Genomic DNA, 25,278 nt, shown 5'->3' with positions numbered 1-25,278 from the left:
AATGTGAATCTGTAACGTAACTAAAGCTGTCAGAGAAAGGTAGCGGAGAAGAAAGTACCAGGTTTCCCTCTGAGATGTAGAGGAGGAGAACAAATGGACTTCTACTTTCTCTTTCTCTTCAGCATCTCAAGTCTTTACAGTTTTTTCCAATTGCTAACACACTATAATGACATGCATAGCACAATTATTTAAACTGACACACAGAGAGCAAAACCTCTTTTCAAGTCTCCAAAAGTCTAAACACGTTATCTGCTTTACACACATTTTGCAATTCGAAATGGCACTGAACACGGTTCTCTGCACGCTACATGAGCTAATTGGCCAATATATATGAGCAACCTGGCCAAAAACCTCAATGGTTACCACTTCAATCAGGAAGTAAGCACTATGAAAAGACCACAGGTGCCTCTTTTCTTCTAATTACATTACATGTCATTTAGCTGACGCTTTTATCCAAAGCGACTTACAATTGCTACATATGTCAGAGGTCGCACGTCTCTGGACCAACTAGGGGTTAAGTGCCTTGCTCAGGGACACATTGGTTGATGTGTCACAGTGGGAATTGAACCCAGATCTCCCACACCAAAGGTACGTGTCTTATCCACTGCGCCATCACCACCCACTTATTACCCACTAATTATTTTTTCTGCAATTTTCTTTTTCAGTTTACTGTTTTTGGGAGCATATTTGTGTTCAGTCCAATGTAAATATATCTGCTGTGCATATGTTGCACTGACTTGTTTGGTGAAAAACAAAAAATAAAAATGTTTCAACAGCATGTGTGTGTATCTGCAAATATTTCTGTGCATGTGAAAATCTGAAGAATTTTCTACAATTTGAGCTATTTTAGTATTATGACAAAGCATCCTAAAGATGAGAGAGCTTCTCCTTATGCCCAACAGTGTGTAGTTGGTTAGAGAAACATCTGGTAATATGAATGAAGTGTGTGCCATGTGGTGCAAAAGTTTGATTTTGATAATGCTATATGTAGTTTTGGTTGCAGTGCTTCATTCTGCAGGATATATATGAGGTATTTTGCAGTTTGGGTGTGTGGTTTTGTGTATTATGTTAAGTATTTTGATAAAACCACACTAGTTTGCAAAATTGTGTTTTAGCAATTGGAAAAAACTGTAACTTGCACAACTCTTCAGTTTTTATTTGTGTCACTTTTATGCTTTTTTAATGACACGTTTTGAAATCCCTCTGAAGGATGTTTATTGGACTCTGTTGACTTTAAAGAGACGATATCTCTGTTAATCTAATCTGCTGGTTGGGTGCTGCTTCGACGTTTCCTGCCTCCATTATTAAAAAAGGAGCTCTGTGCTTCGACGACGGAGATTCTCGGTGCAGCGCTGAACCCAAAATCCAACATTCATGTTCCACATCGTGGCCGGGTTGGCTCAGTGGGTAGAGCATGTCTCCCCCCTCTCTCTCTCCCCCCTCACCTAGCTGTCCTGTCCATTAAAGGCAGAAAAGCCCAAAAATAATCTTTAAAAAATAGGAAAAGGAAGCACATCGTGGCCGGGTTGGATCAGTGGGTAGAACAGGCGCACATGTACTGAGAGGCTTATGCCAGAGGTCCAGGGTTCGAGTCCGACCTGAGATGATTTCCTGCATGTCTCCCCCCTCTCTCTCCCCTTTCTCACCTAGCTGTCCTTTCCAAAAGCCCAAAAATAATCTTAAAAAAAAAGAAAAGGAAGCACATCTTCAGGTTCCCAAGTTAAGGAATATATTATATATAATATATTTTATATATTATATATAATATATTTATATTATTTATAATATATTTTATAGATTATATATAATCTATAAAATATATGATGTTGCCTTTCTTTAAATAACTGTTCATTTGTTGTACTGGTCGCATCGATGACACTGTAGGACACTCGATAACTGCTCTTTAATGTTTAATTTCTTATACTGCACTGTAACTTTAATTCACGTATTTTATCTCTCAGTTCTTTAAATCCTTATACTGCACTGTCAATTTTATTCACGTATTTTAATGTTTTAATTAGATTTTTTATCGTTTTCTAACTGCTCTTGAATGTTTTATGTAAAGCTCTTTGAATTGCCCTGTTGCTGAAATGTGCTCTACAGATAAAGCTGCCTTGCCTTGAACACCACTGTACGTGCCAGCATCATCCCACACACACACACACACACACACACACACACACACACACACACACACACACACACACACACACACACACACACACACACACACACACACACACACACACACACACACACACACTCTGCAAGTCAAACTTTGGTGGTGACAGACACATCGGGCCTTAAACAGCCTCTCAGCCATAAATATATATGTAATACACTATATATAATATATAACTATATATGTAATACACTATATATAATATATAACTATATATGTAATACACTATATATAATATATAACTATATATGTAATACACTATATATAATATATAAATATATATGTAATACACTTTGACGTTTTCTGTGTTCTGAGAGAATTAAGACAGATCATATTTAACCTATAAACATCTGGGCCAAGAAGATCAAACTGGTTTCCGTCACTAGGCCTCGATGCTCAGCTCCACCTCCTCCAGGTGCATGCTGGGAACAACCCGAGCTTCCTCCATGACACAGAAGTTAACACACATGAGCAGCTGAGCAGTGCTGGAATGTAACTAAGTACATTTACTCAAGTACTGTACTTCAGTCCACATGTTGAGGTACTTGTACTTTACTTGAGTCTTTTCTTTTCATGTCACTTTCTACTTCTACTCGACTACATTTCAGAGAGAAATATTGTACTTTTTACTCCACTACATTCATCTGTTACAGCTTTAGTTACTAGTTACTTTAGTTACTCCTCTACATTCATCTGTTACAGCTTTAGTTACTAGTTACTTTAGTTACTCCACTACATTCATCTGTTACAGCTTTAGTTACTAGTTACTTTAGTTACTCCGCTACATTCATCTGTTACAGCTTTAGTTACTAGTTACTTTAGTTACTCCTCTACATTCATGTTACAGCTTTAGTTACTAGTTACTTTAGTTACTCCACTACATTCATCTGTTACAGCTTTAGTTACTAGTTACTTTAGTTACTCCAATACATTCATCTGTTCCAGCTTTAGTTACTAGTTACTTTAGTTACTCCACTACATTCATCTGTTCCAGCTTTAGTTAATAGTTACTTTAGTTACTCCACTACATTCATCTGTTACAGCTTTAGTTAATAGTTACTTTAGTTACTCCACTACATTCATCTGTTACAGCTTTAGTTAATAGTTACTTTAGTTACTCCACTACATTCATCTGTTCCAGCTTTAGTTACTAGTTACTTTAGTTACTCCGCTACATTCATCTGTTACAGCTTTAGTTACTAGTTACTTTAGTTACTCCACTACACACACACACACACACACACACACACACACACACACACACACACGTAGTCTATAACATCTGATGTTTGATTCTAAAGTAAACTAGCCAATAATATAACAGCCTACAGGTCAGCTGACCTGATGAGACCATTAAACACACACCTGTTACTGCAGTAAAGGATGTGAGTGCTGTTCCCCGGCTACAGCAGAGGACATGAACAGGATGGAGAACTGACCTGCAGGTGAGGACTGCCGGCGGTTGGAGAGCTGGTGGTACGACGGAGGAGGACTGGTGAAGTTTCGGGGCCTGCTGCTGGTCTCGTGTCCCCCCGTAGTATCTGGTCCACATGAGGCGACTACTGTATGACATCCGCCATGCCTGAAGACTTCTGGGCTCAGATCTGGAGACCTACTTCAGCTCTCCCTCCCTCCCTCCCTCCCTCTCTCTCTCTCTGTCTGTCTGTCTCCTCCTCTGTCTCTCGCTGCTGCAGCCAATCAGGAGGGGAGGGGAGGGGAGGGGAGGAGAGTTTTTAGAAGAGATAATTTTCCGTAGAATCAATATTCTCTATTTACTGTTTGCTCTGTTTCTACGGTACCGTCCACGGAGACCACAGCACGTCCGTTTCCAGCTAAAAAAGCAGAAGATCCATCTTAAGTTCTTCTTTATAAAGTCAATAAATATCTGACTGACTGACTGACTGACTGTCTCTCTCTCTCTCTCCACCAATCTGACTGTCTGTCTGTCTGTCTGACTGTCTGTCTGACTGACATGTGATGTGCATTCTTCTTAGAAACCTATCAGATTTTAGAAATGTCTGATGCAATATTGTGTCTAGACGTGCTGAATTCATCTTATGTTTTGGTTAAAGAAGGAAAAGTAAATCCCAATACTCAATACTATCGAATCACAAAACTTCTACAATCGCACTAAATGAAAATCGCAACACAAATCCAATCAGCACCCATGTCTATCTGGGACAGAATCCAGTCAGGACAAGAGCCATATGGTCCCATCTTTACCAATCAGATCGCTTCAGTTCCCGCCACAGACCCTGTGATGCTGTCCTCGTCCGTGCAAGATGGCGACCGACCATCAGCTCAGGATAGTTTGTCCAAAGAGACAACTGAAAGTTCAGAAAAACACACACAAGAGATCACCTGATCAATGACAAAAACCTGAGCAGAAGCTTCCGGTTTGACAGCGAATGTGTGACAAACTTCTGCAGAGCTTGACTCACCCGACGAGGTGACTCACTGGCATCAAACTCTCGGCTCGGTCGCAGAGAACGAGCTGAGGTGTGTGTGTGTGGGCTGATCAAACTGCCCTCTTTCAGACACTCACAGCTGCAAACTGCAAACTGGAGAGATGAGGCCCACACACACACACACACACATAGTGCGTTTCACTATCTTTGTGGGGACCAGTCATTGACATAATGCATTCCCTAGCCCCTTACCCTAACCTTAACCATCACAACTGAATGCCTAACCTTAACCCTTACCCTAACCTTAACCATCACAACTGAATGCCTAACCTTAACCCTTACCCTCACCTTAACCATCACAACTGAATGCCTAACCTTAACCCTTACCCTAACCTTAACCATCACAACTAAATGCCTAACCTTAACCCTTACCCTTACCTTAACCATCACAACTAAATGCCTAACCTTAACCCCTTACCCTAACCTTAACCATCACAACTGAATGCCTAACCTTAACCCTTACCCTAACATTAACCATCACAACTAAATGCCTAACCTTAACCCTTACCCTAACATTAACCATCACAACTAAATGCCTAACCTTAACCCTTACTCTAACATTAACCATCACAACTAAATGCCTAACCTTAACCCTTACCCTAACCTTAACCATCACAACTAAATGCCTAACCTTAACCCTTACCCTAACCTTAACCATCACAACTGAATGCCTAACCTTAACCCTTACCCTAACATTAACCATCACAACTAAATGTCTAACCTTAACCCTTACCCTCACCTTAACCATCACAACTAAATCCCTAACCTTAACCCTTACCCTCCCCCTAACCTAATTCTATCCCTAATCTTAAAACCAAGTCTTAACCCTCAAACAGCCCTTTAAACTTGTATATATATATATATATATATATATATATATATATATATATATATATGTAGGTATATATATATATATATATATATATATATATATATATATATATATATATATACTGTATTCCACGTTTTTGGACCCCACGAATGTAGTTAAACGAGAACATACACACACACACACACACACACAAACACACACACACACACACACACACACACACACACACACACACACACACACACACACACACACACACACACACACACACACACACACACACACACACACACACACACACAGGGTTTCACACCGACACCTCGACCCAATCAGGAGATGGAACTGTGACAGCTCAGAGCGTCTCCGGGCGTTAGAAAGCTGCAGCGCTGCTGCAACCGTCTCGAACATCCTCCCACCTACAAACAGGAAACCACACCGAGGTAAGGAAGCCAAAGCAGCAGAAGAAGAAGAAGAAGAAGAGGAGGAGAGGAAAGAGAAGAGGAGAGGAAAGAGACTGGTGGAATGTAACTAAGTACACTAGTACACTTACTCAAGTACTAAGCCGGCATCCCACACCTGACACACACTCTGCACAGGTCAACATACTTTTTGGGGTCAAAGTCAAACTTTTGGCGCCACATTCAGGCGTTAAAAAAAAAAAGTCTTATCAGTATCATCACGCAGCTGTATGAAAGAACTCAGCCTCTCATTGGTCAGGATCTAACTCTCTCTGTGTGACAGGACTCGGCCTCTCATTGGTCAGGATCTAACTCTCTCTGTGTGACAGAACTCAGCCCTCTCATTGGTCAGGATCTAACTCTCTGTGTGACAGAACTCAGCCCTCTCATTGGTCAGGATCTAACTCTCTCTGTGTGACAGAACTCAGCCCTCTCATTGGTCAGGATCTAACTCTCTGTGTGACAGGACTCGGCCTCTCATTGGTCAGGATCTAACTCTCTGTGTGACAGGACTCGGCCTCTCATTGGTCAGGATCTAACTCTCTGTGTGACAGAACTCGCCCTCTCATTGGTCAGGATCTAACTCTCTCTGTGTGACAGAACTCAGCCCTCTCATTGGTCAGGATCTAACTCTCTGTGTGACAGGACTCCGCCTCTCATTGGTCAGGATCTAACTCTCTGTGTGACAGAACTCAGCCCTCTCATTGGTCAGGATCTAACTCTCTGGTGACAGAACTCAGCCCTCTCATTGGTCAGGATCTAACTCTCTGTGTGACAGAACTCAGCCCTCTCATTGGTCAGGATCTAACTCTCTGTGTGACAGAACTCAGCCCTCTCATTGGTCAGGATCTAACTCTCTGTGTGACAGGACTCGGCCTCTCATTGGTCAGGATCTAACTCTCTGTGACAGGACCTGGCCTCTCATTGGTCAGGATCTAACTCTTGTGTGACAGAACTCAGCCCTCTCATTGGTCAGGATCTAACTCTCTGTGTGACAGAACTCAGCCCTCTCATTGGTCAGGATCTAACTCTCTGTGTGACAGAACTCAGCCCTCTCATTGGTCAGGATCTAACTCTCTCTGTGTGACAGAACTCAGCCCTCTCATTGGTCAGGATCTAACTCTCTGTGTGACAGGACTCGGCCTCTCATTGGTCAGGATCTAACTCTCTGTGTGACAGGACTCGGCCTCTCATTGGTCAGGATCTAACTCTCTGTGTGACAGAACTCAGCCCTCTCATTGGTCAGGATCTAACTCTCTCTGTGTGACAGGACTCGGCCTCTCATTGGTCAGGATCTAACTCTCTGTGTGACAGAACTCAGCCCTCTCATTGGTCAGGATCTAACTCTCTGTGTGACAGAACTCAGCCCTCTCATTGGTCAGGATCTAACTCTCTCTGTGTGACAGGACTCGGCCTCTCATTGGTCAGGATCTAACTCTCTCTGTGTGACAGAACTCAGCCCTCTCATTGGTCAGGATCTAACTCTCTGTGTGACAGGACTCGGCCTCTCATTGGTCAGGATCTAACTCTCTGTGTGACAGAACTCAGCCCTCTCATTGGTCAGGATCTAACTCTCTCTGTGTGACAGGACTCGGCCTCTCATTGGTCAGGATCTAACTCTCTCTGTGTGACAGGACTCGGCCTCTCATTGGTCAGGATCTAACTCTCTGTGTGACAGAACTCAGCCCTCTCATTGGTCAGGATCTAACTCTCTCTGTGTGACAGAACTCAGCCCTCTCATTGGTCAGGATCTAACTCTCTGTGTGACAGGACTCGGCCTCTCATTGGTCAGGATCTAACTCTCTGTGTGACAGAACTCAGCCCTCTCATTGGTCAGGATCTAACTCTCTCTGTGTGACAGAACTCAGCCCTCTCATTGGTCAGGATCTAACTCTCTCTGTGTGACAGAACTCAGCCCTCTCATTGGTCAGGATCTAACTCTCTGTGTGACAGGACTCGGCCTCTCATTGGTCAGGATCTAACTCTCTGTGACAGGACTCGGCCTCTCATTGGTCAGGATCTAACTCTCTGTGTGACAGAACTCAGCCCTCTCATTGGTCAGGATCTAACTCTCTCTGTGTGACAGAACTCAGCCCTCTCATTGGTCAGGATCTACCTCTCTCTGTGTGACAGAACTCAGCCCTCTCATTGGTCAGGATCTTACTCTCTGTGTGACAGAACTCAGCCCTCTCATTGGTCAGGATCTAACTCTCTGTGTGACAGGACTCGGCCTCTCATTGGTCAGGATCTAACTCTCTGTGTGACAGGACTCGGCCTCTCATTGGTCAGGATCTAACTCTCTGTGTGACAGAACTCAGCCCTCTCATTGGTCAGGATCTAACTCTCTCTGTGTGACAGAACTCAGCCCTCTCATTGGTCAGGATCTAACTCTCTGTGTGACAGAACTCAGCCCTCTCATTGGTCAGGATCTAACTCTCTCTGTGTGACAGAACTCAGCCCTCTCATTGGTCAGGATCTAACTCTCTCTGTGTGACAGAACTCAGCCCTCTCATTGGTCAGGATCTAACTCTCTGTGTGACAGGACTCGGCCTCTCATTGGTCTGGATCTAACTCTCTGTGACAGGACTCGCCTCTCATTGGTCAGGATCTAACTCTCTGTGTGACAGAACTCAGCCCTCTCATTGGTCAGGATCTAACTCTCTGTGTGACAGGACTCGGCCTCTCATTGGTCAGGATCTAACTCTCTCTGTGTGACAGAACTCAGCCCTCTCATTGGTCAGGATCTAACTCTCTGTGTGACAGAACTCAGCCCCTCATTGGTCAGATCTAACTCTCTGTGTGACAGGACTCCGCCTCACTGGTCAGATCTAACTCTCTGTGTGACAGAACTCGGCCTCTCATTGGTCAGGATCTAACTCTCTGTGTGACAGGACTCGGCCTCTCATTGGTCAGGATCTAACTCTCTGTGTGACAGAACTCAGCCCTCTCATTGGTCAGGATCTAACTCTCTTGTGTGACAGGACCGCCTCTCATTGTCAGGATTAACTCTCTCGTCTCGTCTCATTGTCAGGATTAACTCTTGTGTACAGAACTCAGCCATTCAGTAACTCTCTGTGTGACAGAACTCAGCCCTCTCATTGGTCAGGATCTAACTCTCTGTGTGACAGGACTCGGCCTCTCATTGGTCAGGATCTAACTCTGTGTTAGAGAACTCAGCCCTCTCATTGGTCAGGATTTTAACTCTCTGTGTGACAGAACTCAGCCCTCTTGTCGGTCAGGATCTAACTCTCTCTGTGTGACAGAACTCAGCCCTCTCATTGGTCAGGATCTAACTCTCTGTGTGACAGGACTCGCCTCCTCATTGGTCAGGATCTAACTCTCTGTGACAGGACTCGGCCTCTCATTGGTCAGGATCTAACTCTCTGTGTACAGAACTCAGCCCTCATTGGTCAGGATCTAACTCTCTCTGTGTGACAGAACTCAGCCCTCTTGTTGGTTAACTCTCTGTGTGACAAACTCAGCCCCATTGGTCAGGATCTAACTCTTGTGTACAGAACCTCTCATTGGTCAGGATCTAACTCTCTGTGTGACAGGAACTCAGCCCCTCATTGGTCAGGATCTAACTCTCTGTGTGACAGAACTCAGCCCTCTCATTGGTCAGGATCTAACTCTCTGTGTGACAGAACTCAGCCCTCTCATTGGTCAGGATCTAACTCTCTGTGTACAGGACTCGCCCCTCATTGGTCGGATCTAACTCTCTGTGTGACAGACTCGGCCTCTCATTGGTCATCTAACTCTCTGTGTACAGAACTCAGCCCCTCCTTCAGGATCTAACTCTTGTGTGACGACCTCTTGTCAATAACTCTGTAAGACCACCTCATACGCCATAGTCTCTCTGTGTACACCCATTGGTCATTACTCTCTGTGTGACAGGACTCGGCCTCTCTTGGTCTGATCTAACTCTGTGACAGCTCGTCTCATTGGTCAGTTAACTCTCTGTGTGACAGAACACCTCATTGGTCAGATCTAACTTCTGTGTGACAACTCACCTCATTGGTCAGGATCTAACTCTCTGTGTGACAGGCTCCGCCCTTTAGGTTAACTCTCTGGTGACTCAGCCCTCTCATGTCAATTAATTCTGTGTGACAGACTCAGCCCTCATTGCAGTCTAACTCTCTGTGTGACAGAACTCGCCCTCTTGGCATTAACTCTCTGTGTGACACTCGCTCTCATTGGTCAGGATCTAACTCTCTGTGTGACAGGACTCTCTCTTCAGGTCTAACTCTCTCTGTGTGACAGGCTCCCTTGGTCAGGATCTAACTCTCTGTGTGACAGGACTCGGCCTCTCATTGGTCAGGATCTAACTCTCTGTGTGACAGAACTCGGCCTCTCATTGGTCAGGATCTAAGTTACTCCGCTACATTCATCTGTTCCAGCTTTAGTTACTAGTTACTTTAGTTACTCCACTACATTCATCTGTTCCAGCTTTAGTTACTAGTTACTTTAGTTACTCCACTACATTCATCTGTTCCAGCTTTAGTTACTAGTTACTTTAGTTACTTTAGTTACTAGTTACATGTAGTTTATAAAATCCGATGTTTGATTTTAAAGTAAACTAGCCAACAATATATAACGACTACAAGTCAGCTGACATGATGAGACAATTAAACACACAACTGGTGTCTAGGTAAAAAAAAATGCAGGACTTTTACTGCAGTAGAGGATCTAAAGACTTCTTCCAGCGCTGCAGCCTCATTCACTTTCCTTTACAGGAGAAAATCCAAAATGAATACTCCTAATATCTTAACTAAGACAAAATAATTTTTATTTAACACAAGTCAGATACACACATTAGCCCACGTAAGTGTTTATAATCATAAATAGAATTCATGCTTAAAAAGTAACCCACAAGTGATTGGTGTAACAACAACATCCAGGCCTTAATAGTTAGTGTTATTAATCCATAACAGATTAAAGAGGTAATAAAGTCAGGGACAGAGCGAGGTGCGAATGTTGAAGGGTTTTAAACTTACTTTAACTAACGGAGCTTACCCACTGCTAGTACCAGCTCGGCCACGGTGCCCCCTCCTTGTTCCATTGCAGATTCTCCGGGCGTTCATGGGCATCGGAAAGCAATGATGACGCAGTGATTAGTGACGATTCTCTCCGACCAATCAGGAGTCTGCAGGTTTTCACGTCACCTTTTGGTATCGCCTCAGCTCGCTGGGAACCTCGACGGAGGTGGTACTAAATAAAGTACCTTTTGGCAGGTACCAGGGACTTTTTATCAGAACGGAAAACCAATAAAGGCGAGCTGAGTCGAGCTGGTACCATGTAGTGGTAAAGTCTCTCTAACTGGACCCGCAAATCAATGGAGCAAAAGTTGTTACTGCAGGAAATATCGCCTTCGTTTTAAGATTAGGAATGCTGTTTATACCAAGTTCCTACCCGACCTATGTATGTTATGTAACTTGTAGTAACATCTCTGGCTCTGTTGGAATTGTTGGGGCTTTGTAAATTATAGAGTGTGGTCTAGACCTACTCTATCTGTAAAGTGTCTCGAGATAACTTATGTTATGATTTGATACTATAAATAAAATTGAATTGAATTGAATTGAATCTCTTCAGGTGTCAGGAGTCCTCAACATATGTTCTGGTTTCAGAGTTGGAGAAGCGTTGGATATAAAACAGGATGTCCTCTCTACAGGAGGATTCTTTTCCTCGGCATGTTTCATGTTTTTACTAAATGATGTACAGATTCTTAGGCATTCTGTTATCAAATGGGTTGAAAACTAGAGCACATAGCTGCTGTAGATGGGGACCCCTGCAGGGTTTGGGCTGAGCCCCGAATGTTTCCGTCTGGCTCCGCCACGGCATAAAGTAAAAAATACATTCATCATCTTAACTGCAATTCACCGTCAGTGCAAAATATTAATATTTGTGATCATAAACAATTCAAATTGAATGAGTTTCTTCAGGTCAAAACAAGAGAAATGTTTCACCTTCACAATAACGTCTTTAATTTAACGTCCTAAAAAAAATATGTAAAGTTTCCACTGCAGATTATTTCTGCAATTATTAAACAATTTCACATTTTTGATACGTCATTTTAGCAGCAAAACATTCAAATATTCTCTGGTCCAGCTTCTCTAATAGGAAGATTTGATGCTTTTCTTAGATTTATGTGACCATAAAGTAATTATCTTTGAGTTTTAAATAAACTAATGAATGCATCTCTTTGGGCGATGGGAAATAATATATTTGTCTATTTTTTGGTAACATTTTATAGAAAAAATTATGTATTGATTAAGAAAATAATGTGCAGGTTGATTGGTAATGAAAATAATCGTCAGTTGCAGCCCCAACCGAAAACATAACAAGACATCTTCCCGTAATACAGAAGTTATAACATTATATACACATTTAAAACCGAAACAAGATGTAGCAGAAGAAAGAAAAAGATGCGACAATCTGAAAGATTAGACTTTCTCTACTTTCTGTCATTTTAAAGACAAAACAATTCATCAATTAAGAGAGAAAATAAACCGCAGACACATCAAGTTTTTACATCAATGACTGATCCAGAGCCAGTGATACCGACCGTTAGACGTTGCTATGAAAGCACAGAGAGAGAGAAGAGAATAGGGAAGAAGGACAGCAGCAGAGGAGCTGAGAGGGAAACCAGATGAGCGGTTCCAGATGTTATCCCATTGATCCAGGAGGTGTACTGGGACACTCGGGCGTAGACTCCTGGGATGCCGGGCAGACCACAGCCATCTCCAAAACTCACTATTCCGATCTGGACCCACGTAGAGTTGACTTTAGTCACCAACGGGCCGCCAGAGTCCCCCTGAACAGGTTAGACAGGACGTGTATAACACCAGCACACAGCAACTATTCATTTACTAGAGTATTGTACATTTTGGAGGTACTTTACTCAAATATTTCAATGTTCTGCTACTTTCTACTTGTACTCCACTACATCTTAGATGAAATATTGTACTTTTTACTGCACTTACCGCAACACATTATGATTTATTGTATGATATCATACGAAAACCTATGTACAAAATTTTTATGATATAATAAGAAAATACAGCGACCGCCGGCCGGTCACATGACCAATAAGTTCAGCGTTCTTTACGGTTACATTTAGCCGACAAAAGGTGACTCTGAGCCGGGTACAGAGCGCCGTTAAGTTTAGTGGCTGTTACAGTCTACAGAGTGTAGCTGACAAAAAGTGAGAGTCATGTGGCGACGGCAGTTAAATTAAGACACCAAAAACGACCACCAATAAGATTGACTGGCATGCGTCAAATGTCTCCGTTTGTGTCCGTCCAGACTACAAAGCAACCAAACCAAAATGGGGGCAGCAGAGTTTCCAAATGTTAAAGTTTTAGGGGCTTGGAAACACCAGAGTAGTGTGTTCAGATGTGAAGCATAAACGTAGCTAAAGATATTAGTTTTCAAACCAAAATGTAGTAGTGTAGATGTAGACTAAAATTAAACCAAAAAAGTTAATAAAATAAAAGCTAAAATGAATAAAAAAAAACTATAATAGCCTTGTCTTGCATTTGCACTCCTTCCTTATCTATTCCCACCCCCAAATATCCCGTACAGTTATATTTAGCTGGTTAACGGTGAGCCAGGTACAGAGCACGGCTAGATGGCAATCCTTTCAGAGTTGAGTTTACCCGACAAAGAGTGAGTCATGCGGTGACGACAGTTAAGTTTAGGCACCGAAACGACTAGTTAAGGTTTGAAAAAAGATCAGGATTTGGATTAAATCAGTCCAGGGGAACAAACCCGTTTCCTGGGAGGAGAACTCTGCGCCCCAGCTTGAGCGCTGCGTTTTGACCCACTCACTTGACCTTAGTCCCGATTTATGGTTATGCTTCTTGACTACAATGTAGATTCAATGCAGAACTATAAATCAGGACTTAAGTGCTGCTTTGGGCTCTCATACAGCAGCAGTCAATGTGGTGCTGTTATTACAGGGCTTTACTTTTTGTAGCTACATGAACAAATGGTTCATAATCTAAGATAAAACATCAGAATTGATTAGCTGATTATATTTTGTTTTAATAATCTGAATCTGTGAAGTAACTTAAAGCTATAGTGCGTAGTTCCTGTCTCCCCCATGAGGCTGTGGTGGCCTAAAGGTTAGAGAAGCGAGCTTGAGACCGGGAGGTTCAATCCCCAGACCAACAGGATAAAATCTGGGTGGGGAAAGTGAAAGAGCAGCGCTTGTCCCTCCCTCATTAATACCACTGAGGTGCCTTTGAGCAAGGCCCTTAACCTCCAACCGCTCCACTGGAGCTGCTCAGTGGCAGCAGATCAGACTGTGGTGGTACTGGGCAGCTTCCAGTATGAATGTGATTAGATCAGACTGTGGTGGTACTGGGCAGCTTCCAGGTATGAATGTGATCAGATCAGACTGTGGTGGTACTGGGCAGCTTCCAGTATGAATGTGATCAGATCAGACTGTGGTTGTACTGGGCAGCTTCCAGGTATGAATGTGGTCAGATCAGACTGTGGTGGTACTGGGCAGCTTCCAGGTATGAATGTGGTCAGATCAGACTGTGGTTGTACTGGGCAGCTTCCAGGTATGAATGTGGTCAGATCAGACTGTGGTGGTACTGGGCAGCTTCCAGTATGAATGTGATCAGATCAGACTGTGGTTGTACTGGGCAGCTTCCAGGTATGAATGTGGTCAGATCAGACTGTGGTGGTACTGGGCAGCTTCCAGTATGAATGTGATTAGATCAGACTGTGGTGGTACTGGGCAGCTTCCAGGTATGAATGTGATCAGATCAGACTGTGGTGGTACTGGGCAGCTTCCAGGTATGAATGTGGTCAGATCAGACTGTGGTGGTACTGGGCAGCTTCCAGTATGAATGTGATCAGATCAGACTGTGGTTGTACTGGGCAGCTTCCAGGTATGAATGTGGTCAGATCAGACTGTGGTGGTACTGGGCAGCTTCCAGTATGAATGTGGTCAGATCAGACTGTGGTGGTACTGGGCAGCTTCCAGGTATGAATGTGATCAGATCAGACTGTGGTGGTACTGGGCAGCTTCCAGTATGAATGTGGTCAGATCAGACTGTGGTGGTACTGGGCAGCTTCCAGGTATGAATGTGATCAGATCAGACTGTGGTGGTACTGGGCAGCTTCCAGTATGAATGTGATCAGATCAGACTGTGGTGGTACTGGGCAGCTTCCAGGTATGAATGTGTGAATGTGATCAGGGTGATTCTGCAAAAGAGAGGCTTCCTCTCAGTGAACCTTCCCTGAATAAATAAAGGTTAAAAAAAGAGGAATTCTAAGTAATGACAACAAAACTGTCGGTGCGTCCACATGATACAAACCCTCCGTGAGTGATAGTAACCAAGGAGGACACGGAGGATTAAAAAAACATGATGGACTCTTCAGAAGAGGTCATTATTTTAAGTTTCTAGGTGCAAAACCTGCCGGACGCCACAATCTTCTGAACATAGTCATACTGAGACATCCAGAGAGAGTTGTATGGAGCTGATAGTCTTAATTAGCTTTGCAGCAACTCATTTGGTAACGGTTTGAATGTAACGGACGTTTATTAATATCAAAAAGTTACGCACTAAAGCTTTAAGCTGTCAGATAAATGTAGTGCAGTAAAAAGTCATGACATCATTTCAGGAACAGCTCTTTTGATCCGTGCCGTTTGTCATCAGGTGTTGGGGCATAGCTCTGCAGACAGACTCACCTGGCAGGAGTCCTTCCCTCCCGCGGCCAGACCGGCACAGATCATGTTGCTTGTGATTATTCCGTAAGTATCGTTACACTGCTCGTTGGACACAAGGGGAACGCTGACCTCCTGCAGCATCTGAGGGAATGGAAGAGGAGCTGAAATAGAAGAAAAGAGATATTAATGTTGAGTTGTGTCACAGCCTGATTTATCATAAAAAACAAACCAGTGAGCCACAGTGTTGCACTGGCTGACATGTTCCTTCATCACCATGAACACACCAACGCATTCTCATGAATGGGTTTGTATTCTAGTACAAAAACTTACGCATTACAACTTTAGCGTTCTATACAGCTAAATTTAGCCACCAAAATGTAGTGAAGTAGAAGTACGAAGAAGCACGATATGGAAATACTTATGTAAAGTACTTGAGCAACTATAGTTACATTCCACCACTTCATATTGTACTTTTGGTATTTTAAGCCCCGAACGTCGCCTTCCAGGCAGCGCTGCCTGCATGTCCTCATCATTCAGCTAGCTAGCTAGCCATGCGGCAGAGCCATTAACGCTAAGGTACGTGTCCATTGACAAGCGTCATTTCCCCGCGTCCCATTCATTGTCTATGTTAGCAGCCGGGCAATGCATTCTGGGATCGTTAAGGGTAGTGATGGTCAAATGAAGCTTTGCGAACCCCTGTCTTTATTTTCTGAGCTCACTAGATGGCGCTCTCTGTTCAACAAAGGGTTGAAAACACACTTAATCGCTCATTCCTTTAACCAGGGGCAGTTCTACATTGAATTACACCCAGAGCGAGACCTCCTTCGAGCCCCCATTGAGAAAATTATATTTCTCAATTGCACAAATCCTTCATTAGAGCATTTGAAAAACACACTTAATTTAACTATTATTACAACTATTATTATTTAACTATTGCAATTAAAATAGGAAACACTCTTTTTAATGTGCACAATCTCCACCTCCAACATTGCCAAAAGACAATGAACACAATTCTGCACAAAATATGACAGTATAGGTTATCAGAACTTAAAATAAATATACACTATATACATAAATGTGCTAAAAATATATACAATCATAAAAAAATGTAACAAGAGAAGAGAGCAACAACAATATAAAATATTAAGAATAATATACAAATAAAATATAGAAATATTCTAAATAGCAAAAATCCTTCATCGCACAAATGTGAAGACAAAGACAATCTAATTATTATACTATAGCACTAAGAACAGAAAACACAAACTAAAACTAAAACCTGACCTTTCTGGCCTTCCTTGATGCAAAATCATCAATGATGTCATCGTATGAAATCTGCTTCCCTATTGGGTGATTGATATTGATGACGGTGAGGCCAGTGATACGTTCCTGGGACATGGTGACCTCAAGTATGACTTGATCAACTTCAGTTTGGAAAAGCCACCCTTTGCTTTTTTTGATAACTCTGCAAACCCTTGGTGTTCTCTCAATGAGCTTCATGAGGTAGTCACCTGAAATGGTTTTACCTTCACAGGTGTGCTTTGTCAGGGTTAATTAGTGGAAGTTTTTCCCTTATTAATAAAAAAGCAAAGGGTGGCTACTTTGAAGAATCTAAAATATAAGACATGTTTTCAGTTATTTCACACTTTTTTGTTAAGTACATAATTCCATATGTGTTCATTCATAGTTTTGATGCCTTCAGTGAGAATCTACAATGTAAATAGTCATGAAAATAAAAGGAAACGCATTTGAATGAGAAGACAGACAGACAGACACACAGACAGACAGACAGAGAGACAGTGGTGTCTGTGAGCATCACTGGCCGGCTAGCAGGGAAGCGATCCCGGCCACCAGCTGGCTGTCCCGTCAGACTGAAGCTTCTGATAACATCGGAGAAAATGTGCAGTTGGCCATCAACGCTTGTAAAACTGCCCATATTCAAACTCTACACAGTTAATTTATCGCATAAAAAAGTCTCAATAGTGAATTTAGTGGTGGAATAGCAGATGGAAATTATAAAAAAGCAATCAATTCTATAATCTAGATTGGGAGTTTGCCGTAGTAGCAGCAGCAAACAACTGGAAGCTTTTTACAACTTCCATCTGCTATTCCACCACTAAATTCACTATTGAGACTTTTTTATGCGATAAATTAACTGTGTAGAGTTTGAATATGGGCAGTTTTACAAACGTTGATGGCCAACTGCACATTTTCTCCGATGTTGTCAGAAGCTTCAGTCTGACGGGACAGCCAGCTGGTGGCCGGGATCGCCTCCCTGCTAGCCGGCCAGTGATGCTTACAGACACCGCTGTTAGCTGGAAGTCTGAAAAAGTACACGGGCTGTACAAAAGGCCGTCAATCAGGAGTGATTGTTGTGAGTAGGCTACATGTTGGAGAATAGCGCGGACACACACCTCACACCGCGCGCACCACCCGGAGAAAGAAGTGAGAGAAAGAAAAAGGAGAGGTCGCAGTTCGGACGATGACTATCCGGTTGAGATTGTGTGCGTGTGTGTGTGCGTGTGTGCGTCCTCGAGATCTGACCACACACAAACACACGTAAGCAGAGCTACCCACACCCATGTTTCTACTGTGGCTTAATTAAATATAACATCAAAAGAGAGAAGTTGTCTGAGTCGTGTTTTAAACAGACACACCTGGGGCGAAGTTGGGAACCAGAATCAGCTTTAAATCCAGTCCTAATCAAGTCCTCACTAAGACAGGCTTTAAATCCAGTCCTAATCTAGTCCTCACTAAGACAGGCTTTAAATACAGTCCTAATCTAGTCCTCACTAACACGGGCCCAATTACAGTAACTACATGAAAACTTCACGGTTATTGCATGAAATGTCGTGTGTGTTTAGCCTACATCATCATTTTCTATCATGTGAAACAAGACCCAGCCTAGTGGTGAAGCTGCAGACAGATGCTTAACAGTGTGCTCCTCAGCAGTCTGCTCCCCCTGCTGCTCATAAGGTGCCTCTGCACCCCTTTCGTTTCAGACCCTCCCACCAGCCTTTGGGCCACGCCTCCTCATTTACATTGACATGTGTCAAGTCCAAACGAAAATCCAATGTTAAATGGAAATTCAAAAGCCAAATATTAAATGAAAATTATAATCCAATGTTAAATTAAAATTCAAAAGCCAAATATTAAATGAAAATTAAAATCCAATGTTAAATGGAAATTCAAAAGCCAAATATTAAATGGAAATTAAAAGCCAATGATAAATTGAAATTCAAAAGCCAATTAAAGCTGCGAGCAGCGATGGACGGGCCCTCGCGCCTCTGCGCGCGTCGGGGTGACCGGCGGACGCCGCTCCTTGCGACCGTGCATTCGCGCGGCACTCAGACACCACAAATCGTCACCAATGAAAAGGGAACTCCCCGCCGAGTTCAATGATACCTCACACAAGACTCTACGTCATATGGTTCATTAGCTGTGAAAGGGGGCGTGGCCAAAGTATAGGGGGCGGGCCAAACCTTTACCAATAAACAAGGAAGTCTCTGCTGAGTTCAATGATATCTCACACAAGGGTCTACATCAAACGGGTCATTAGTTATAAAAGGGGGCGTGGTTTAAAATAGGGGGCGTGCCAAACCATCACCAATGAAGAAGGAAGTCTCTGCTGAGTTCAATGATACCTCACACAAGGGTTTACATCAATCGGTCATTAGTTATAAAAGGGGGCGTGTCTAAATATTAGGGGGCGGGCCAAACGATGACCAATGAAGAATGAAGTCTCTGCTGAGTTCAATGATACCTCACACATGACTCTACCTTAAACGGTTCAAATGTTATGAAAGGGGGCGTGGCCTGAGTAAGTGGGCGTGGTCATATTATAGGGGCCGGCTCAGTATCACATGTAGACCACACATTCTGAGTTTCATGCAAATCGGATGATGTTTGTCATATAAGGCAGATTTCCTGGTGCCAGCGGGGGGCGCTATGACCAAAAGTCAATTTTGGCCTGTAGGTGTCCTCAGGCCTGGACCCTTGTCCATCGTGACAAATTTCGGGCAGATACGACAACGTACACTCAAGTTACAACAACTTCTTTGTTCATCGCTAAACACTCAAAATGGCCGCCACGCCACGCCCACACCGTCTGACGAAAAGTTTTTCTTTTAACAACTTTTCATCTTTAACATCTTAAGATGGCACAGACCGAGTTTGAAGTCCATCGGATGAAATCTCTAGGAGGAGTTCGTTAAAGTACGACATGTGGAAATGGCCAAAATCGCACTAATTTCGAACTTTGAAATCAAAATGGCGGACTTCCTGTTGGGTTTAGGGTATGGCTGTAATGACGTTTTTTGTACATCTTGACATGTTACATATGTGTACCAAGTTTCGTGAGTCTACGTTAAACGCATTGCAGGGGCTCAATTTTCTTAACTTTCTAGGGGGCGCTAGCGAGCCATTTTTGTGCGCCTATTCCCGAAACCCTTAAAATACGTAAATTTTCACCAGACTTGATGCAACCGCCAAATTTGGTGAGTTTTTGAATATGTTAAGCCCCTCAAAAAGCCAATTCATTTGACGGAAGAAAGAAAGAATAGAAAGAAAGATTAATTCCTTCAGTTTCAATAGGGCCTTCGCCGCTGTCGGCGCTCGGGCCCTAAATAATATTAATTATTTAATACTGTATCCTACATTGTGGATAATTAAGCTATATATCATATGTTGAAGTATATTTCTGGAGTGTTAAAGATTAAAAGAAAAAATAACAAGAACCGTACAGAACCGAAAACCGTGACTCTAAAACCGTGATACGAACCAAACCGTGGGTTTTGTGAACCGTACCACCCCTATTAAAAATACATAAAAAAAACTCACAGTCGCATTCACAGTCTCCCCAGCCGGTGACCCAGCACGTGGTCCCGCTTGAGTACGTACTGCCAGGCTGCGCCAGACACACCGGTCTGGTGAAGTTGGTGACGTTAACAGGAGAGGACAGAAGCAGCAAGGAGACGTCACTGTCGTTTGTGTTAGGGTCATAGTTTGGATTTATGATGATCTTAGACAGCGACCGGGACACCTCGTTAGGATTAGGGGATTGTTGGTTGTCACGTCCGAGATAAACGGTTAAACCTGATGTGCTGGTGCTGAGAAACAGAGGACAACATGATTCATACATACATACATACATACATACATACATACATACATACATACATACATACATACATACATACATACACTGGTAAAATATTGTAAAACACCTTTTTTCATCTGTTATTCCATGTTTCTTAGTTTTGGCATTTGTTTCGCATATATATCCAACGGTTACACAGAAATCTATGAGTCTTTATAGAGCTCAACAGTGTGGTTCGGTAGAGTAAGAATCCCGTTCATTTCCTTAATCAGGATTTAGATTATCAGCCATAATGTCTAAACCATCTGAGTTAGACTGACTACGAGCTGTGAGATTGTGAAATAAAAGTCTTCTGCTCCTTTACAAGCTACAAGTCCGTATGATATCAACCTGGTTTTAAGAAAAACTAGTGCTGTCAATTAAACGCATTCTTAACGGCGTTAACGCAAGCCCATTTTAACGGCGTCAATTTTTTGACGCCGAAATGGACGCCAATAAGATTCTGAATGGAAAGTTAACTTTTAAAAAGTTGCCGAATGGTTCCATTGACGAGACCAAAGTGATCTGTGTGTGTTTTGTCGTTGTGAATTGAGCTATCACCGCTGCACGTCCAGTCTGAAATACCAGCTGATGACCGAGCACACAGCTGATGGCCGAGCGCACGGCTGATGGCCGAGCGCACGGCTGATGGCCGAGCGCACGGCTGATGGTCGAGCGCACAGCTGATGGCCAGGCACACACCCGAAAGCACAAAGCAAGCCTTTTCCATGTTGATAAGAGCATTAAAATGAGACAAAAAGAAATCAAGGGACATTTAGAATAGATAAAAATGTGCGATTAATTGCGAGTTAACTATGACATTAATGCAATTAATTTCGATTAAATATTTTAATCGTTTGACAGCACTAAGAAAAACATGTTTTCATGTCATGGAGAAATATGACACTACCCACAATCCTTCCAGTCTTACTGTTACCATGGAAATGTTTATGGCATCCGGGAACAGCTACAGCGAGCTGCTACCATCGAAGTCATGATAGTTTCTGTTCACAGTCTTGTATCTTTTGACTTGTTTTTACCATTTTCAAAATGTTTTTTGTACTAAATTAAATGTTTTATGGTCAGGATTAATCTGGTAGCTGGTTGGATCAGTTCCAGGCTTAAAGCTCTTTAGATCAGCATTTAATGAAAACGCCAATGGAGATATTAAATCACTTCTGGAACCAGAACCGTTACACAAGCAGGCGGTCAATGTTGAGCTGTATGATCAGAACGGGTCAGATGTCCGTCCCAAAATGGCGGCTGCAGCAGAGACGCGTCCAAAGATCCTTTATTCTAAAAGATGGCACATTTCACACCCCCTCCAACTTGTTTATACGTGACACAGCGCCGGCTTCCAACTTCGAGGTAAACTGAACGCACTATAAGGTGCTCCACTACAAGTAAAAGTCTTGCATTTAAAACCTTACTGAAGTAAAAGTGTATATAATGCAGTAAAAATGTTCAGGATCAGAGCTCACCTGGGGTAGAAGCAGTGAGCAGCACTCAGGACCCACTGGCTGTTGATCAGGGAGCCTCCGCAGAAATGTCCGTTGCTGTTGTGTAGACTGACCTGCCAGGGCCACGACCCTGATGAAGCATTTACACCTCCTACGATCCTGGTGTTGAGCGGTGCAATGCCACAAACTGCAGGGAAACAGTCAAAACTCTGTTATCAGTGTGCAGGAGGGAGACCAATAATGATGTCTTATGGTGCGTTCTTTTTGTCTTGTAATCGCGACTAGTAGCTCGAGCGTGACGTCACATCCTTGTCGAAAAACAAATAACCGCGGGTTGATGCATTCTTTTTTTCACACAATACTACGAGTCGGAGAAAAGATGGATTTTTGTAACATTTAGGATTCTATTCACCCAGTTATTGACATATTACACACATATATTTCACAGTTTGATACATGAAAATTACGTTTTGATTAACGTTAACGTTAGGCTACTGCTCTGCTTTCTGCTCAAGACTCGGCTTAAAGTGATGGTTCGGAGTAATTTCACCCTAGGGTCCTTTGCACCATGACCTCGAGCCAAACACCCCCCAGAAGCTTTTTTCACCTGGGTCTAACATTGAGATAGTTTAGTAGTAGAAGCGTTAATCGCTGAAGCAGCCCCAGGGCTAATGGATCCGAAGTGTCTCTACATTACCCATTAATATTGCCCGAAATGATACCAAAGGTCTACACTAGTATATATAGGTTATGCACTCATAAAACGATGGATTGTAAAGTTTTGTAAGTACACCAGAAGTTTATGTAAATAACACTTGCCTGCTCGCTTCTGCTCTCTGCTGCTGTTGTTGCTGCTGTAAGACGAGTGCTTAGGGACATCTACAAATTACAACACCGAAAAGAGATGCAACAAAAATATTTTTTAATTTAACTTATTTTTTAAAGTAAGTGCTGTAGTATAACTAGCAGGAGACAAGTAATAATTGAGGTAAGTTTGGAGACATTACCTTATTTAATCATTAAATTAATAAATATTTTTTCTCTTTTCGGTGTTGTAATTTGTAAATGTCCCTAAGCACTTGGTAGTAACAGCAGCAGCAGCAGAGAGCAGAAGCCAGCAGGCAAGTGTTATTTACATAAACTTCTGGTGTACTTACAAATTTTACAATCCATCGTTTTATGAGTGCATAACCTATTTGTACTAGTGTAGACGTTTGGTATCATTTCGGCCATTATTAGTGGGGTAATGTTAAGAGACACTTCGGATCCATTAGCCTCTGCGCTAAGCTATTCAGCTGATAACGCTACTCTACGCTAACGCTCCCAATGTTAGACCCAGGTGAAAAAAGCTTCTGGGGGGGTGTTTGGCTCGAGATCATGGTGCAAAGGACCCTAGGGTGAAATTACTCCGAACCATCACTTTAAAGCCATTGTTGTCATTTAGCAACCGAGCGTCTCTAGCCAATTTCAGCTGCACAAGCTACAAAATAACTAATCAGGCGGTATTTAACTGCTAATAAGACTGTAGTGACATGCCTATAGGTAGCAGTAGCAGTATACAGCACTATGTTTAACTCCTAATAAGACTGTAGAGACATGCCTATAGGTAGCAGTATACAGCGCTATGTTTAACTCCTAATAAGACTGTAGAGACATGCCTATAGGTAGCAGTATACAGCGCTATGTTTAACTCCTAATAAGACTGTAGAGACATGCCTATAGGTAGCAGTATACAGCGCTATGTTTAACTCCTAATAAGACTGTAGAGACATGTCTATAGGTAGCAGTATACAGCGCTATGTTTAACTCCTAATAAGACTGTAGCGACATGTCTATAGGTAGCAGTATACAGCGCTATGTTTAACTCCTAATAAGACTGTAGAGACATGCCTATAGGTAGCACTATACAGCGCTATGTTTAACTCCTAATAAGACTGTAGAGACATGCCTATAGGTAGCACTATACAGCGCTATGTTTAACTCCTAATAAGACTGTAGTGACATGCCTATAGGTAGCAGTATACAGCACTATGTTTAACTCCTAATAAGACTGTAGAGACATGTCTATAGGTAGCAGTATACAGCGCTATGTTTAACTCCTAATAAGACTGTAGCGACATGCCTATAGGTAGCACTATACAGCGCTATGTGTACGACTTCTTCATTTGGTTACAGCAAAGACAAAAGTGCTTAAAATTGTAGAAAACCACGATGTTTACTACGTGTGATGCACGACGTAGCCATCTTTGAAAGTGAGCTCGGGGTCCTCTGAGTTCAGACGACTTGACGAGTTGTAAATACGACCTCGGGGGCGTTCTTTTTGCAACTTCCGGGTCGTAACTCCGGAAAACAACTCGTAAAACGACTTCGGTGGACAAAAAGAATGCACCGTTATTCAGAGGTTTTAGAGAATAGTTTGAACGAGGTGGCAAAAATCATGTTAAAAGTTAGACACTTTGCGAAAAAGTTATTTCCCCCACCTTTCTTGCTGTGACTGAGCTGTTCAGATGGATATCAATGTTAAAAGGATAGTTTGGATGTTTTAAAGATAAAGTGTTGTTGTAGCGGCCTTTACGACGGGGGACTGAAGCCGTTCTCTCTGCTCTCTTCAAAGCCACCTTTTGTCCTTTGACAAAAACAGTGATTTTACCTCGCAGAACATGGGGAGTTGCTGCTCTACCGCTGCCTCCATCAGTTAGTGAGTTTGTTATTGTGAAACTTTGGTGAATATGGACTAACCCTTCAAAACACCAAAGTCACACTAATACAAACTAACTAAGCGATAGAATCAGCAATAGAGCAGCATTTCCGTGTTCTGCGAGGTAAAAATCTATGTTTTTGTCAAAAGTAGTCTGGTGGCTTTGAAGAGAGGGGCTTCCATGTCGAGGACTCTTGCCTACTTCTCAAACTGGGGGCGTGTCGTCCAGCATCTACTGACTGATAAGTACCTTAATACAACCAAAAATCCATCCTTCAAAAATGCGCCAAGAGCCAGAAGGGGATTAGCTTTGATTAGCTTAGCATAAAGACTAGAGGCAGGGTGAAACTCTGTTCATTGT

The 25,278-nt window shown here is 42.6% G+C and overlaps 2 protein-coding genes across 4 annotated transcripts in view; both read right to left on the bottom strand.

Moving 5' to 3' along the window:
- The window catches only part of LOC120573839, a 38,817-nt gene extending 33,999 nt beyond the window's left edge, over positions 1–4,818 (bottom strand). The window contains exons 1-2 of one of the 3 annotated variants that reach the window (XM_039823702.1): positions 4,406–4,816; positions 3,622–3,870 (exon numbers count right to left, since the gene is read on the bottom strand). The gene's annotated coding sequence lies outside the window, so the exon portion shown is untranslated. Of the gene's footprint in view, positions 1–3,621 lie in introns of all 3 variants that reach the window. The other 2 variants (XM_039823703.1, XM_039823704.1) reach the window with 2 other exon arrangements.
- A 5,886-nt stretch (positions 4,819–10,704) lies between these two features.
- Positions 10,705–25,278, bottom strand: part of LOC120573835 (serine protease 27-like) — a 29,425-nt gene continuing 14,851 nt past the window's right edge. The window contains exons 3-6 of the mRNA XM_039823697.1: positions 22,241–22,406; positions 20,462–20,730; positions 15,644–15,783; positions 10,705–12,751 (exon numbers count right to left, since the gene is read on the bottom strand). Coding sequence (XP_039679631.1) covers positions 12,515–12,751; positions 15,644–15,783; positions 20,462–20,730; positions 22,241–22,406 — 812 coding nt within the window. The 3' untranslated portion in view covers positions 10,705–12,514. The remainder of the gene's footprint in view (positions 12,752–15,643; positions 15,784–20,461; positions 20,731–22,240; positions 22,407–25,278) is intronic.

The sequence above is a fragment of the Perca fluviatilis genome, chromosome 15, assembly GCF_010015445.1.
Source record: "Perca fluviatilis chromosome 15, GENO_Pfluv_1.0, whole genome shotgun sequence".
In the NCBI taxonomy this organism is placed as follows: domain Eukaryota; kingdom Metazoa; phylum Chordata; class Actinopteri; order Perciformes; family Percidae; genus Perca; species Perca fluviatilis.
The sequence above is the reverse complement of the archived record's forward strand: the minus strand, read 5'-3'. Positions and strand labels throughout refer to the sequence as shown.